This window comes from Gopherus evgoodei, chromosome 1, assembly GCF_007399415.2.
Source record: "Gopherus evgoodei ecotype Sinaloan lineage chromosome 1, rGopEvg1_v1.p, whole genome shotgun sequence".
NCBI lineage: Eukaryota > Metazoa > Chordata > Testudines > Testudinidae > Gopherus > Gopherus evgoodei.
In genome coordinates, this window is record NC_044322.1 from 7,897,951 (window position 1) to 7,914,881 (window position 16,931).

The window sequence follows — 16,931 nt, forward strand, 5'->3', positions numbered from 1 at the left end:
AGACAGCAAGTGTGAAAAATCAGGACAGGGAGTTGACGGGTAATAGGAGCCTATATAAGAAAAAGACTCTAAAAACGGGACATCTGGTCACCCAACCCCACTCCCAGCCCGGCTCCACCGCCAGCTTCTCCGCTCAGGTGCTGCACGTGCCCCCCCCAGCTCCTCCGCCCAGGCGCTGCAGCCCCAGCCCCGCGCGCCAGCCGCACGGGCAGCCCCAGCCCAGAGCGCTCGCGGCAGGGAGGCAAAGGAAAGGAACGAGCGGGGGTCGCGCGCACACCCCCAGTCTCTCGCCCGCGAGCCCCAGCCCCGCCCCCGCCTGGCGGGCACGCGTCCGTCCGGCCCCGCTCTCTATGGTTTTGCCCCCACGTCTACCCGGCTGGGCGGACCGTTGTCTGTGGTGGGGGAGGGGCGGGTGTTGCGGCGGTGGCCGCCAGGCGGGGTCTCGGCCGCGCTGGGGCGCCATTTCCCCGCCCGCCTCCAGGGAGCGCTTCCCCCCGGCGGCCGCGTCGGGGCGCTGCGGAGCCGCCTTCCCGCCCTCCCCGAGGCCTGGGGCTGGCGGGCTGGCTGAGTGGCCGACGTCCCCGCTCTCCCTCCCCGGGCCGGGACTCGCCTCCGCCTCCCAGAGCCGCTCGCTGCCCCGCCGCCGCCGCCGCCGGGCCATGGAGTCCGCGTGAGGGAGCCGCGCCACCCGCCCCCCCGCCGGGAGCCGCGCGCTGCGCCGCCCCCGCATCCCGGCGCCGGCTCCTCCCTCCGCGCGGGGGCCGCGTCCCGCTGCCGAGCGGGGATTGATGCGGAGAGCGACGGTAGCGCCATGCAGCCCCCGCCGAGGAAGGTGGGAGCCGCGGGGGTGGCACTGGGGGTCAGGGACCGGGGGGCTGGGGCTGGGTGTATTGGGGATCTGGGTATAGTGGGTGGGGGTCGGCACTGGGGGTCAGGGACTGGGGCACTGGGTGCACTGGGGGGCTGGGTCTGGGTGTATTGGGCATCTGGGTATAGTGGGTGTGGGGTGGCACTGGAGTTCAGGGACCGGGGCATTGGCTGCACTGGGGGGCTGGGTGTATTGGGGATCTGGGTATAGTGGGTGTGGGGTGGCACTGGGGGTCAGGGACCGGGGCACTGGGTGCACTGGGGGGCTGGGGCTGGGTGTATTGGGGATCTGGGTATAGTGGGTGTGGGGGGGCACTGGCTGCACTGGGGGGCTGGGTGTATTGGGGATCTGGGTATAGTGGGTGTGGGGTGGCACTGGGGGTCAGGGACCAGGGCATTGGCTGCACTGGGGGGCTGGGTGTATTCGGGATCAGGGAATAGTGGGTGTGGGGTGGCACCGGGGTTCAGGGACTGGGGCCCTGGGGGGCTGGGTATATTGGGGATCTGGGTATAGTGGGTGTGGGGTGGCACTGGGGGTCAGGGACCGGGGCACTGGCTGCACTGGGGGCTGGCGCTGGATGTATTCGGGATCAGGGAATAGTGGGTGTGGGGTGGCACTGGGGTTCAGGGACTGGGGCCCTGGGGGGCTGGGTATATTGGGGATCTGGGTATAGTGGGTGTGGGGTGGCACTGGGGGTCAGGGACTGGGGCACTGGCTGCACTGGGAGGTTGGGGCTGGGTGTATTGGGGATCTGAGTATAGTGGGTGTGGAGTGGCACCGGGGTTCAGGGATTGGGGCACGGGCTGCACTGGGGATCTGGGTATAGTGGGTGTGGGGTGGCACTGGGGGTCAGGGACTGGGGCACTGGGTGCACTGGGGGGCTGAGGCTGGGTGTATTGGGGGTCTAGGTATTGTGGGTGTGGGGTGGCACTGGCTGGTACTGGGGTGGTACTGGTAGCATTGGCTGTATTGGGGCTGGGTAGGCTGTGAGCAGGTGGGGCGCTGGATGTATTGAGTGGTGGGGTGGTACTGACTGTATTGGGGTAGAGACATGGGGTGTGCATGGGTTGGTGTATCGGGATGTGGGGGGTTGGTGTTGGAGTGTCACGGGCTGTATTGGGATGGGTGGCTGGGCGTATTGGGAGTGAGGAGTTGGGGAGTTGTGTGTCGAGGTTGGGGTGTGTGAGGGTATGCATTTTTTCTGTATTGGAGGGTTAGGGTAGGGCTTGGTTTGTGTTGGGGTGGAGGTGTATCAAATAGGATTGAGAGCTTATTCGCCTTGCTGGTTGTGTGGCTGCATGTTGGGATATGGGGGGGATTTGGGATTGTCTGTACTAGGGTGAAGAAGGCTAGGGTTAGGAAATGGTCTCTATTGAGGTACTGAGGTGGTAGCGTATGGTTGGATTGTGTAGATGAGGGTTATTGGAGTGAGGGAGTTATGTTTTGATGGTTGTATGGAGAGGGGGTTGTTTGGGTTGATGTGGGAGACTGGGGTTGGAATAGTTTACAATGGGATGATGATGCCTGTGTTGGTGTGGAGGGTTGGAGTTATATAGATTAGGGTTGGAAGGGTTATTCTGTGAGAAGAAATTTTGGGGATTAGCGTATGGAGTGGGATAGAGTTAATTATGTATGTAGGAATGGTTTGTGGGTGCCTGTGTGGAGGAAGTTGCATATGGGTGAGGATTATTGGGAGGGGGTGCCTGTGTTGTGTAAACAAAAGGCTAGTGTTTGTCAATCTCTTGTCATTCTCTGGGCTCCCTAGCTGCTCCCCGCATCCAGCTGCAGGGGACTGCTTGCTCTTCTCCTAATGTCTCTGCCTCTGTTGTTGTGAGGATAGACTCTGCTTCCTTTGAAGGATTCTTATTTATGTTTCATGGGATTTTAGTTTGCATTTGGCATTTCATTTATATTGCATGTGTGCTTTATGCATTGCCTCTTGTATTTTTCACATGGAATTTTATTTTCACTATATAGGTTTCAACATTTGTAGTGTTTTAGAAAACCTAAACCCCTTTTCTACTTAATCAGAGCATAGGGTTTGTATGCTTTGCTGTATCTTGAAAGGAGCTGAGGTGAGAAACTTGTCTTGCTGTAGTGCTGGGATTGGGGTTCTTGTTGCTGGGGGATTATTTTTGGTGTTGAGGTTGTGGGGGAGCTGTTCCTAGCAGATGAGATCTGGAGGATTGTTTTGCTTTGAGAGAAAGGGGAGGTTTATGGCAGATCCTTTCCTTCACCACCTCCCTGTCTTTCTCTCTTCCCCTCCCCCATAGCAGAAACTGTTGTTATTTTTTTCCCCCTTTCATGCATGCAACACATTTTTAGATGCATGGATGCTGTTTCTGTTTAAGGCTGCTATGTAGATGCATCTTGATCAATGAACATGTTAAATGCCAAGATCTTGTTTTAAAAATCCCATGTTTCTATGGTCAAGTCAGTCCTTTTCTGGGGTTAATGTTTATCACAACAATCCGTCCCCCACCCCCTGCCACGCTGCCAACTATCACTCTGATTCCCAGGCTGTTGAAATCTTAATGCCATAAGGTTCAAAACATACACAAAGTGTATTTATTACTGATGATAAAAAAGGCACAACATTTCTGAAGTCATACTGTTAAGGAGGGTGACTTTTGATCTGACATGCTGGCAACTATATGACTGTGTTTAAAGGCATGTTCACAAAACCATTGTAGGAGTGTTTAATCAATGCACGTTTCATGAATGTGTAAATTGCTTTTATTAAATGCTAAATCAGCAACAGATTATTTCTTTCCCCCAACTCCCTTTGTTTGTTTGAAGCTGAACCTCTTTTATTGTAGACAGGTTTATCCTCAGAGGTTTGGAAGAAGAAAACGTGCATATTTGTTGTTAACAAGCAGAGCACAGCTCTGATGTATGAAATGCAGACACTACAGGGTTAAATCCAAACAATATATGGTAAAATCAGTCTTTGGTTAAGTAGATGCATTGGGTTATGTTAACCAAGCAAAACAGGTTTACACATACTGAAAATGTTTAATTTGCATAGTCTCATGGACAGATCATAAGGTTAGATGAAGAAAATCAAATATTTTTTCCCACTGAAATGACAGCTAGACCCTACTTAAAATATATGATCTGTCTTTTTTGTAGGTAAAAGTTACACAGGAGCTAAAAAATATTCAAATTGAACAGATGACAAAACTTCAGGCCAAGCATCAGGGAGAATGTGATCTACTTGAAGATATGAGGTAAGGTTACAGCAAATGCTACCAAATTCCTTTAAGATCTCCTTTTGGAAGAACATTGGGTTACAAAACTCCGGGAACTGACGATGGAATTTCCTCTTGGATTTCCTGCTTTTAGGCTGTTAAAGTTTTGACACAGCTGGAAATTATAACTGGGACTAACACAATACAAATAGTTTTTTCTTCTCTTCAATGGGGCAAGTGTACAAATGTGTCATGAACAAATCCAGAAAGTATTGATCTGTTCAGCACTATTTTTCTTTGGGATAGACTCACAGTTCAAGTGATGTCTCTAGTGTTAAAAACATTTAAAAAAATACTTTTTTGAAATTACTGATGATTTATAGTTAGCCATAGGAAGTTTTAAGGAGCATTCATTACATGAATTTAATTTTTTGTGCAGAAAACATGAGTAAAAGTATTTGCACTAGTACTTATAGAGCACTTTTGTTACATAACCTTGCACATTGAGATCAATAGAAAAGTTCTACATGTTTCATATGGTAGTTTCATTATTTGTCTTTAAATAGTGTGGATGTTTGTCTTTAACATTTATATATGTTATGATCAAAGCAGGGCTAATGGGTACCTGGAATTATGTGGAGAATGAATCACTAAGCCTGTTTAGAAACTCAATTTCTACAGTGGACATGCTGTGAAATATTCAAATGTCATCAGTACACCTATTGCTTTCCTTCTTTTTGTCACCTTGTGCTTCACTCAGTGACTGAAAATCCAGTAAGGTTACTTATCAGTAGAGAGCAAGGGAAGTGCCAGCTCAAAGATTTAACTTCACAAGAGATTAGAATACAGTGAAGTTCTTACAGTTTCAGTGTCTGTCTCCTTACATCCCATGTCAATAAAACTTGTCATATCCAGAAATGCATGCACTTTCCATCTTTGTCTGAACCCTGCCTTCTTTCATTGGTAGTGAAACAAGCTTCTGTATGGGAAAGATCACCACATCCGCTATCTTACGAGTAGTAGCTATACATTATTTGCAAAGTAAATATTGGTTAATGAGTAGCAGATTGGTATGTGAGGACTTTTTTCCTTAGATAGGAACTTCATTTTATTATAACTGCACCTGGAAGTGCTGCTTTAGTTCAGGTTCTGTCAGCATTTCATTTCTAGACTCTTATTTTCAGGGGTTTATAGTTTAGGCATTTGTACTTGATTTCTGCTGAAACATGGCATAAAAATCTCATTGTCTCTGGCTACATAAAAGTTACAAGAGAGCAGGTGAAAGTCTGGATTAAAATGCTTTCTTGAATCAATGTAATTTTTAAAATGTTAGTGTTACAAATTAAGAATCTGAATTAAGGGTGGTCACTGAGTGGGCCTTTGCTATGTATTATACATTTTGTCTGTAAAAAACTGTTTTTCAAAAGAACTCTCTTTACCACTTAAGTACAATAGTGTTAAAAAGAAGAACATTTTAAAACTATTTTTTCTGTTCTCTACTCTTATGGTTTACATGCGAGAATGGGAATGAAATTCCTTAAGAGGATACACCTGCCATTCTGTGACTTGACTAATTTTCTGTCTATGTAAGACTTAAATAGGTGGCTTTCCTGTAGTATGAAAGTGTGGACTCTGTATTGTCTTCTAAACAGTTGACAGTACAGTGTCTTACTGGAATACATGTGTGAAAACAAACAAACACCACAGATTTTTAAACAGCAAGTTAGTACTCGATCCTTTCACTTATTGATGTCTGGGTTCAATTTTTGATCAGATTTGATCATAAAAAAACTTCATGCATTTGATTCAGCATAATCTCTTAATGGCATTTGGCTGAGTGACATGACCACCATACAGCTTTTGCAGTCTTTGCTGAAGAAGAGCCGGTATTAGAATAGCGGGGATGGTGTATGTTTGAGATGAATTTAAGCATGGTGAATAACACACAGTGACTGATGCCTAGCATTTGTGAAGGTTATCAGTGTATGTCCTTCATGAATTTGTCACTCTTCTTCTATCAAATGTCGGGGTTGGGAGCTGGCACTAGAGCTCTGGCAAGTGGAGGTGTAAAATTTGTTGCTGACTCTTATTGTGTGCTTCAGGCACTCCTTAAATTTAGCCACCTTTTCCTTTCCGCTTATTTTTGACCTCTTCCTCAGAACATTCATTTGCAGCAACATCCTCTATTCTGGTTTTGTGTTTCTTGAGCATTAAAATTTACCATTTTTCCAAAAGTAGAAGTAATTCTTGTACCATTAAATGTGTTTGTGTTACTTTTTCAAATATAAGGCAGTTGAGTGTGCTTTTATAGGGACAATGCCTTTTCTGCATCTCATGCCATGTATTTGTGATTTCTCATTTGGATATGTCATTAAAAATAGTAATTGAAACTACAGAACTTCAATAGCAAGTGCAAACTATTCAATTCTTTAGTTATGGCTAGGCTTAGAGAATTACTTTTTTAAATAATTTGGATAGATATCAGTGTTTATTTTAAATCATTTAAAATTATTTGATTTACAATTTCACAATTGCAGGAAATCATGGGGCAGAGTCAGACTATTTAATGACAGTAGACATTAAGATTCAAAAAGTTAAAGCTTTATAATGAGTAAAACACAAATTGTCAACATCTCGTCAAAATATACAAAAATATTTTTAAACTGCCAAGTTCTAAAGTAGCATTTTTTCTTTCTTTGCCTAGCTGTACATTTCAGTTGTTATGGATGGAAATATTTTTCCTTGGTCTTTGTATGTATGTGTATGGTGAAATTGATACCAGTAAAACCTAATCCTTCCAAGCCTATTAAAGGTATACAAATAGTCCTGTAGTTAGTCAAATAGAAATGGGGAGGTGGAGGCAATGTGAAACGGTGGGCAAAGGATGTGAGGTCAAGGGGACTTTCTCCACAACAGTTTAAAATGCTAAATGCAAGTCCTTGTCTAAAAGATTTTAAAACATTTCAAAACAAATGTGTGTGAACTGGGCAGACCCTGCAGGGGAAGATGGCTGCCTAAACCTGGAACTGCTGCTCAGCCCTCCTAAAATCTGCTAACTTCTGCTAAACTACAGCACAGTTTTTGTCTCTGGGTGGTTCATCCTGCCTTTAACATCTTAGTAGCAGATGGATCTCATTTTGAACCCGTCTTCCTCCTGGGACTCCCCACAAATCACAAAGAAGCAGAGGCTCTTTGACAGCCTTGTACAATGTAGCATGGCACCACTCTCAGAGGAGGACTTGTCTCAGAGGAGGACCTGTCTTGGCTCTATAAAATGCTAAAGCAGGTATCAGAAGAACAGATCCTTCTTAGAAAAATATCAGAGGATATTTCTGAAATAAAAGCCACTGCTGCAGCACAATAGGTCAGTTTGCAGGGGCTATCCTCCAGGATCAGGGAGGGCTCTATTAGGATCACTGTAGATCTGTGCCTTGAATGGGCTCTTGCAATGTGTGTTAACTACTTATGCTAAACAATCTGTTACACTTTGTATTCAACTGACACACTGACTACCTTTCCCAGACCTGTAGAAAAGCTCTGTGCAGCTCAAAAGCTTCTCTTTCACCAACGGCAGTTGGTCCACTAAAAGTCCACCTTGTCTCTCTAATAGACAAGCAACAAAGTCTGATCCAAATTCTACAAGATAGAGTGAATGATTTGGAGAGCTGCTCCAGAAGAAATAATTTGAGTGGTTGTGTTCCCTGAGGATGGGGAGGAAGGGGGAAGTCTAGAAGAATTTTTGTCTAAAATCTTACTTGAGATCCTTCCTTACATCCTGATAGAGAGTAGGACAGAGCAAGCGCCCACTTCTTCCTAGCCACCAAACCCCGGGCATTTGTATTAAAATTCCTAAAATACAGTGTGAGAGAATCCATCTTTAAAAGAGCCAGAGAAAAAGGAAAGTGAGCTAGAATGGGCATAAAATAAAGATTTTTCCCACTGCAGCTGGGTTGTAGTTAAAAAAAGAGCCCTGTTCACTGTGGCAAGGAAGCAGGCAAAGGAGAAAGGCCTTATCTAATTTTATAGCCTTTCCGGTTATTTTTATGGTCGGGCAGGATGGCCAGCTCGTTAGCTTCTCGAAACTGGGAGAAGCAGCAAACTGCATTGCCTCCGTATAATAAAACATTAATTGTATGTTGCCTTGGGATTTACCTTTGCTATTCAGCAGTTGTTGCCAGGTTGTTGTCACCACCGGTAAAGGGAGAAACACCCACCTCAGCTCTGCATCCCTATATATGCCATCTTGCTCGTATGTAGAGCAAGGAGGAACCATCAGACACTCAGACTCAAATCGTGCCAATCTTTTTCTAGCAGATCCCCAAGTAGTATCTGTCTTGTATGATCCTAACCTTTGATGCAAAGATATGTGTGTTTTAGCCCAGAAACCTTTTAAAAACATGCTCCATATGTTCACTCTTCTTCCCCCTCCTCCCCCTCACCCTATCTCTGCTTTTGTAATGCAGAGGGTTGGGTAATATTCATTTTTTTTGCATTTTACGTTTGGCAAAGAGGATATGTTTGTTTGAGCTGCCCCCCAACCTGATTTTTTTGTCTCCCACTCTAACTTGAGAGCATTACTGTCTCACATCTTAGCCTACCTGTCCTATAAGAAAAAACAATCTCCTCTCAACTCCTTGTGCATTTAGCACTTAACCTCTTGCCACTCTGTTTTCTCTTCTCCCTCCTCTTCATCTGAACTCTGTATGACTTTCCCTAGATACCCTTCATTCTGGACTCCTCACCTTAGCCATACCCCTGGGTCTTAGTGGGCATGACATAAGATGCATTTTGGGTTATTTCCCCCCATGATTACCTGTGGCTAATTTGCTTACATGTATTTCTGGGACCATAAAAGGAATTGCTTCCCCATTACATACCTGTGAAAATTATGGCTGCCCTAGGTGACATGAAATTGGATCAGACCCTGGGCAGCTGCAGTATGGCTTTCCAGCTGAATGTTATGTCTAGTTCAAAGACACCCTGGCTCCCACATTGGTTGAGGTATTTACTGCGGCTTTTGATGGAGGCACTCTGCACTCTTTAGTGAATGAAACTCTGATCTCAGTCATGCTTAAGCCTGACAGATGCCCCATAATGTGCTAGCTATCAACCAATATCCTTAATCAACTTTGATATTAAAGTGTTGTCTAAAATCCTAGCTGAGCAATTAGAAAAAATAATGAGCACAATACATCTGGGCCAGGTGGGTTTTATACAAAAGAGACATGGGTCAGACAGCGCTCATTGGTTTATCAGTGTGCCATCCAATTACCAAACCCCTTGAAACCACAGGCTATTTTGTCACTGAATGCAGGAAAAACCTTCATCAGAGTTAATTGGAGGTAATTTGTTCTTTGTTCTACAAAAAAATCAGATTTTGTCAATTTTTCATGTCTTGGATTAGACTTTTGTACTCCAATCCTAATTCCTGTGTTGTACCCAATAACTACAGCTCCACTTTTTCAGTCTTCACCATGGTTATAGACAGGGCTTTCCCCGTCCACACAATCTGTTTGATTTTTCCTTAGAGCTACTACCGTACAAATTAGAGTATACCATGAATCCAGGGTCTAAAAATAGTATCCTAAGAAATGAAAATATGTTTATGTAATTGTATATATCAGCCCCCTTCAGGCCATCCCCAGTATATTTTGAACTACTGAATTCTTTGGGAAGATCTCAGCATACAAAATTAATTTGCACAGGTCAGAGGCTATCAGTATCTCTTGAAGGGTGTGTAATGTCACCTGCTTTTGGCTGTCAGTAAGTGTAAATCAGGTAGTTGGGAGTCCTCTTTCCTAGAAGATATATAAAAAAGTAAAAGTTAATTTAAATCGTTTTATCACACAGATGATTTTGGAATTACATAGATGGAGGGCCCTTCCTCTGTCCCTTAGGGGCAAAGTTAATATATTAAAGATGAATGTCCTCCAGAGAATTCTATTTGTCCTTAATTCCTTGCAAGTTTATATTCCCTGGCTTCTGTTTTTCTCCCCTCCCCAGAATTAACATTTTAAAAACTTTCTTGTGGGGTATGGGCAATGATCCCAGGTTATCCTTTTAAAAATGCAGCTGTCTATAAAGTCAGGTGACTTTGGTCTATCCAACTTTAGGCTTGATTATATTTCCTCAGTCTTGAGCCAAGTGATACAATGTCTAGCACCCCCAGCACTCAGGCCCTCCAGTCTGTCTGTACATGGAGAAAGCAGTTGTAGCCCCTGCCACTAAAATCTGTTTTAAATAAATAGCAAGGCTATATTATAAATTGTTTCCTAGAATGACTTGTCAGTTGCCACTGGGAATAAGCAATTATGTTCTGTTAAATTACCAGCATATAGGATTCACCAAAACCACAGGGCCCTAAATGCACTTGTGTATTGTGTAGAACTGTAGAAATGTCAGGCTGGAGGGGACCTTGAGAGGTCATCTAGTCCAGTGCCTTACACTGAGGCAGGACCAAGTATACCTAGACCATCTCTGACAGGTATTTGTCTAACCCGTTTTTACAAACCTCCAATGAGGGGAATTCCACAGTCTTTTTTGGAAGTCTGTTCCAGTAGTTAACTATTCTTATAATTAGTTTTTTCTAATATGTATCCTAAATCTCCCTTGCCGCAGATTAAGCACATTACTTTTTGTCCTACCATCTATGGACATGGGGAAAAATTGATGGCTGTCTTCTTTATAACAGCCCTTAACATATTTGAAGACTGTTATCAGTTCCCCTTCAGTCTTCTTTTCTAATATTAAACATGCCCAGTTTTTTTTAACTTTTCCTCATAAATTAGGTTCTCTAAACCTTTTACCATTTTTGCTGCTCTCCTGGGCTCCCTCTGGTTTATCAACATGTTTCCTCAAGTGTGGTGCCCAGAATTGGACACAGTACCCTGCTTGAGGCCTTACCGCTGCTGAATAGAGTGGAACAGGTACCTCCCATGTCTTACATATGACACTCCTGTTAATAAACCCCAGAATAGTAACCTTTTGTGCAACTACATAACATTGTTGACTCGTATTCAGTTTGTGATCCATTATAACCCACAGATCCTTTTCAGCAGTAACTGCTGTGTAATCAAGTTATTGCCCATTTTGTGCTTGTTCATTGGATTATTCCTTCATATGTATCATATTTTGCACTTGTCTTTGTTGAATTTAATCTTGTTGATTTCAATCCTCGAATTTGTCAAGGTCGTTTTGAATTCTAGTCCTGTCCTCCAATGTGTTTGCAATCCATCCCAACTTGGTATCCTCTGAAAAGTTTATAAGCATACTCTCCATTTAATTGATAGTACTGGACCAAGGATAGTATTGTCCTTGGACAGATGCTTGCAGGACGCTGCTACTTATGTTTCCCCACTTTGACAGCAAATCATAGATAACTACTCTTTGAGTATGGTCTTTCAATCAGTTTTGCACCTACCTTATAGTAATTTCAACTAGACCATGTTTCCCGAGTTTGTGAATGAGAATTTCCCAGAAATATACTGAAGTATAATATATGAAAACGTTCTTCTCTTCCCATCTCTATCGTCTTCCTTCCTCTGTTCTTGAAGTCTTTCCATCCTTTTCTTTATTCTTCCCTCGCTTACTTAATCTAGCCCACCACTCTTTACTCCATATTCCCATTAACTCCATTCATCACTTCCTCCCTAATCCATGGTGTTCTTCCTTTCCATATTCTTTAACATTTCCCCCCCTTTCTGCCTCACACAGTATGTTCTCTGTTCCTCCCCTTCTCCAAAATCCATTCTATAATTCGTCACATTTGCCCTCCATATTGAAAATCCATTCTCCACTTATAATTTCTGCGTGACACAGTTCTATCAGTGTTTCATTTGTGTCCCTTCCCCCAGTTCATCAAATCTTGACCCTGAATTTTTCTGCCATCAATCCAGTTCTGGTCTCCCACACTCGAGTTCATTATTCTTAATGTCCACTCCCCGCGCAATGTTTACCTCAACCAGCTAATATGTTTTAAAGTTACAGGCTACGTTAGGATTTTAACAGTGTTAGCAACCACCTTCCTATGGAGACAGCCTTTGTGTCTGCTTGCTCAACCTGTCCTGGCCAAGAGACTCCTCTTTTGAGCCTTTCCTGCCCTCTTGAGCTCTGTTCTCCCATGTAGGATGCTGCATCTGCTACTGCTGTTGCTCTTTCAGCTCCTCAGTGGACTTTCTTCCATTTGTGCTCCACTGAGGTGCACAACAGGGGAGCAGTTGGAGTAAAGACTGGTAGTCTTCCTCGTGGAGGGGAAGAGAGGAATTCTTGAAGGGGAAAGGGAAGGGTACTTTAAGGGCAGAGCGGTGAAGGATAGCACAGCAGGTGGGATAGGAGATTCTGGGTGGCAGAAAGAGAAGTGGATATTATTGTTAATCATGTTTATTATGCTAGTGCCTAAAGACCAATCAGAAAAGGGGTTCCATTGTGCCAGAAGCTGTACAAATGGAGCAGACAGTCCCTGCGCCAAAGAGCTTACAATCTAAATAGATAAGACAGATGCAGGCTGGGGCTGGGGGGGCGGCGGGAAAAAGATATAGCAAATAGGAGAATGAACAGTGTGGTGACAGCATATGTCATGCTAGTTCTAGAGAAGGAATTGTTTGGGGGTTTTCTGGCTGGGCTAGGTACAAGGAAAGGGAGTAGCTGCAGTCATTCGGTAGTGATGCTACCCTGTTGTGACAGGACTAAGTATGACTGAATATTACAGATCTCAAGAAGATGAATTTACATTTATGACTGCACAGTTATATCTGTAGATGTCTGGTTGCCACTGATATTAACATGGCACTTTATGTATTGAACTGTGTTCTGCTTAATGAAGTTACGTATAACCTTTTACTGTGAATACACTTCACACTCTCCAGGGAACTCAGCTACACTTCTGTAATCTCTCGGATTGTTGGTAGCTGAGTGATAAGCTTTTTGGCAACTGGGGCTGAGGGTTAAAGCTACTGAAGTAGAAACAAAGTACTAATTACAGCTTCATGTATATTTTAAACATAGAACATCAAATACAGTAGTTACAACTCAGATCATCTAAAATATTTTGATGTTAGGAAAATCCAATTGTATAAAATACTGTGTTGCAGAACAGAATCTGAGAAAAACATAGGTCTCGAAAAAGCTGCAAGAGGGCTAAACCTTCTAAACAGAGGCAAGTGCTGTGGGACCCACTATTCAGAGGCAACATGATGATGACAAGTCCAATGTTTACCAGTCCCCAGTTGTTGGGAAGATGGATGGTGCTGGGATTCCCACTAGGATGATGTTCCCGAATCCTATATGAGGCTCTATCTTTTGCTTTAGTCTCTGGCTTTTAGGAGTTGATACATTCCTGGAATGATGCCTGGAAAGGAGAAGCAGTTCTTTACCTCTATACACACACTACTGCCCAGAGCCTCCTGGCAAGGAAGAGGGGTTGTCTTTGTTACTCTGCTGCTCCTCAAAATTCCTGAGTGCTGGAGCAGGGAGGCTGTATGTATCTCCACTACTTTACTCCATCTCCAGGGTTGTCCTCTCTAGTGAATAGCTTTGTTGCTTGCCTCTGCTCCTCATAGCTTTTTCCAAGCAGCAGCAGAGTGAAATTGACAAGATTCATGTTAGTTTCACTCTGCCCATAGGTTCCAAATAGTATCAGTTTTCTCTATCTTGCTGCTTGAGGAAGTGAGCAACAGCAGAGAAGTGGACCTCATTGACTTTAGACTTGGGAAAACAGTGTTGCTTCGTTTTGCTTGTAGCGCATCATGAGGTGAGAAGATTTATCTTTCTTAATCTGGAAGCTTAGATTCTTTAGCTGTTGATGGCAGTTCTTTCCTCACAAGAGACATTCCTTTTCACTAGTGATGAGTATATGTTGATATTTTTCAAGTTGTGCCTACTTAAAACCATTCAGTAGATGCAGCATTGTTCATTTGGTGTTCTAAGATCAAAACACACATCCCCAGAACCTTTCTTAGAAGGCAGTGTTATTGCTTCTGAATATTCTTGTGCCTAAAGTGCTGCAGAATTTGTGGTCTAGGTATCAGAGTAGCAGCCGGGTTACTCTGTATCCGCAAAAAGAACAGGAGTACTTGTGGCACCTTAGAGATTAACAAATTCATTTCAGCATGAGCTTTCGTGTGCTGCGGTAGCTCACGAAAGCTCATGCTGAAATAAATTTGTTAGTCTTGAAGGTGCCACAAGTACTCCTGTTCTTTTGGTCTAGGTATGTTATCTATAATTAGACAGTCATTTAATAACATACATTCTTGAAGGAATTAAAGCCTGGTGATGTTTGCACTGGAACTGTTTGAAGGAGGACTGGAATACACTGAAATAATTTTGCCTGCCAGGCACGGAAATCTAGGTTTGCAGCCTGCAAAAAAAAGAAAAAAAAGAAAAAAGCTTCAATATAAACATAGCAACAGTGTAGTCATTCAAGCCAATCTTGGCATAGTGAAATGAGCCACAGTCCTTTTAAAATTCTTGTTCTAACCTGGTATAAAGCAGTAATGGATTCCCTGCTTTAATACCGGTACGTATCATTATAATTTTGACTAGTGACAAAGTTCTAGTTAATTCTGGAGTGCATTTATTTTATTTTATTTATTTATTTCATTTATTTTTGGTGATCTGAAGTGGAAACAATAGTACAGTTATGTTTATAGGAGGAAAAAAATAAAATGTATTCTTCTGTTTGGATGTGAACTTCAGTTTTTATAAGAGAGTTTTATTTAAATTTAATTCTAGTATGCAGTGTAAATGGGGTTAGGTTAATGACATTTATTTCACTAACAGCTTGCAGGAAAGCTCAATATTTTTCCATTAGTCGCTAGTGAGCAAGACACTTTTAGTCTGCTGTTGTGTTGAGCAATGACTAAACATGACTCAAACTACTAAAGACTGATAATGTTTTGCTGTTGGTTATATTTTCAGTCTTGACTAGAAATTACTTCTCTTTAAAAAATTATTGTCCATTCCTTAAGTCATTCATTCTCTTTGGGGTTTAACCTTTATAGGAACTCTAGTAAGACACATTCTTCTTTTTTCCGAAAATATTGTTTTACTAGTTTTCTGGAGCTCTGACTTAGTTTTGTTCTTCATCCAGTGCATTTGTGCAGAGCCTTCATTATTACGTTATCCACAATAATAATGTGAAGTGCCCTCAAGTGAGCATATTTATTTATTTTGATTTGTGAAAGCTGCTTTGAAGCATTTAATATGGTTTCGGTGCCAGTTACATGAATTAGGATACATAGTACAAATAATGATACAATGCAGAGAAGTACACTTCCTTTTCTCACCACCAATTAAAGGATTTGATCCTGTAAAATGCAAGCACTCTTTCAAAGTTCTGAATATCCTCAGCTCCCACTAGTTTTCATTGGGAGTTGAAGCTGTTCATCACCCTTCCTTTTAACTATCCTTATTATGAGCTCAATCTGGAATTGCACACATGTTTAAGGGAATGAATGAAGGCTGGTTTGATTTCCTGTTTTGGTAGAGATTCTGGTTTGTTTTCCATTTTTTGGATCCTAAGCTGGCAGTGCTCTCAGCTCTTTGCACTTTGTCTACACTAAGGAAATTTTCTAAACAATTCCTGCTGTTGCTTGGGAGACTTAATGTAACTGTTTTTAAACAATGTGTCTACCCTGTTCAAAGCAAGTCTAATTGACGTGGTGCTGAAAACGGCTGCTGGAGTTGGAGAGCTGTCAACATTAGAAACAGTGGGAATTTTTTCGTACAGATTCCGTAGTGTAGGTTATGCTACAGGGTTAGAGAAGAAAGACTTTTCTGCACCAGGAAATTTACTTGTAAAATGTGTGATGGTAGCTGAAGCATCTGAAGTGGTGCTGCAAATAGTTAAATGATCAGTGTAGAGAAGACCAGTATGTATTTAGTAGAGTTTCAAGAAATGTGGGTGGATTTTAGGTTGAGATAGGTTAATGCAGGCACTTGATGGTCCAATGTGTTGCTATGCTAGAATTTCTTCTAAAATTCGGATTTCTGGCCTGGGTTCAAATCCAGCTTTAAAATCAAAAGAGAAAATGTGTTTGTCCTTGTCTCTAGTCAGGGCTTGAAAAATCCACATGCCTACTCAATGCTGATGAATGGGAAGCTCGTCCTGGTGAATGAGGGGACCTACATCAAATTCTGCAGAATGCATGGCTTCATGGGAGGGAAAATTCTGTCTTCCTTTAGGAGAACCTTCTGAATATAAACCAATGTTGGGCTGTTTTCTTGAGCCAGCAGACGACCCCAGTGCTACCTCTGCTGCTCCTGCCTTTCCCACTTAGCCACTGAATTAAATGAATTCTGGTCAATGTTGCCTTTGCTATTCCTAATGGACAATTCAAAGCAGTGTGGACCAACGCATGTTCATTTTCATCATCTGAGTCAGATGCCACCAGCAGAAGGCTGATTTTCTGTTTTAGTGGTTCAGGTTCTGTAGTTAGTGCATTGTAGTGTTGCTCTTTTAAGACTTCTGAAAGCATGCTCCGCATCCCGTCCCGATCAGCTTTTGGAAGGCACTTCAGATTCTTAAATCTTGAGTCAAGTGCTGTAACTATCTTTAGAAATCACGCATTGGTATCTTCTCTGCGTTTTGTCAAATGTGTAGTGAAAGCGTTCTTAAAATGAACATGTGCTGCGTCATTGTCCGAGACTGCTGTAACTTGAAATATATGGCAGAAGGCAGGTAAAATTGCCAGAGACACACAATTCTCTCCCAAGAAGTTCAGTCATAAATTTAATTAATGCATTTTTTTTAACGAACATCATGCGTGTCCTCTGGAATGGTGACTGAAACATGAAAGGGCATACAAATGTTTAGCATATCTGGCACCTAAATAAATACCTTGCAGTGCTGGATACAAAAGCTCCATACGAACTCC

General features: G+C 42.9%; 1 protein-coding gene across 2 annotated transcripts in view; it reads left to right on the forward strand.

The window, feature by feature from the left end:
* The first annotated feature begins 745 nt into the window (after positions 1-745).
* FCHSD2 (FCH and double SH3 domains 2) overlaps positions 746-16,931 on the forward strand; it is a 255,056-nt gene continuing 238,870 nt past the window's right edge. For both annotated transcript variants that reach the window (XM_030557388.1, XM_030557397.1), the window contains exons 1-2: positions 746-832; positions 4,001-4,098. In XM_030557388.1, the coding sequence (XP_030413248.1) occupies positions 812-832; positions 4,001-4,098 (119 nt within the window). In that variant the 5' untranslated portion in view covers positions 746-811. The remainder of the gene's footprint in view (positions 833-4,000; positions 4,099-16,931) is intronic.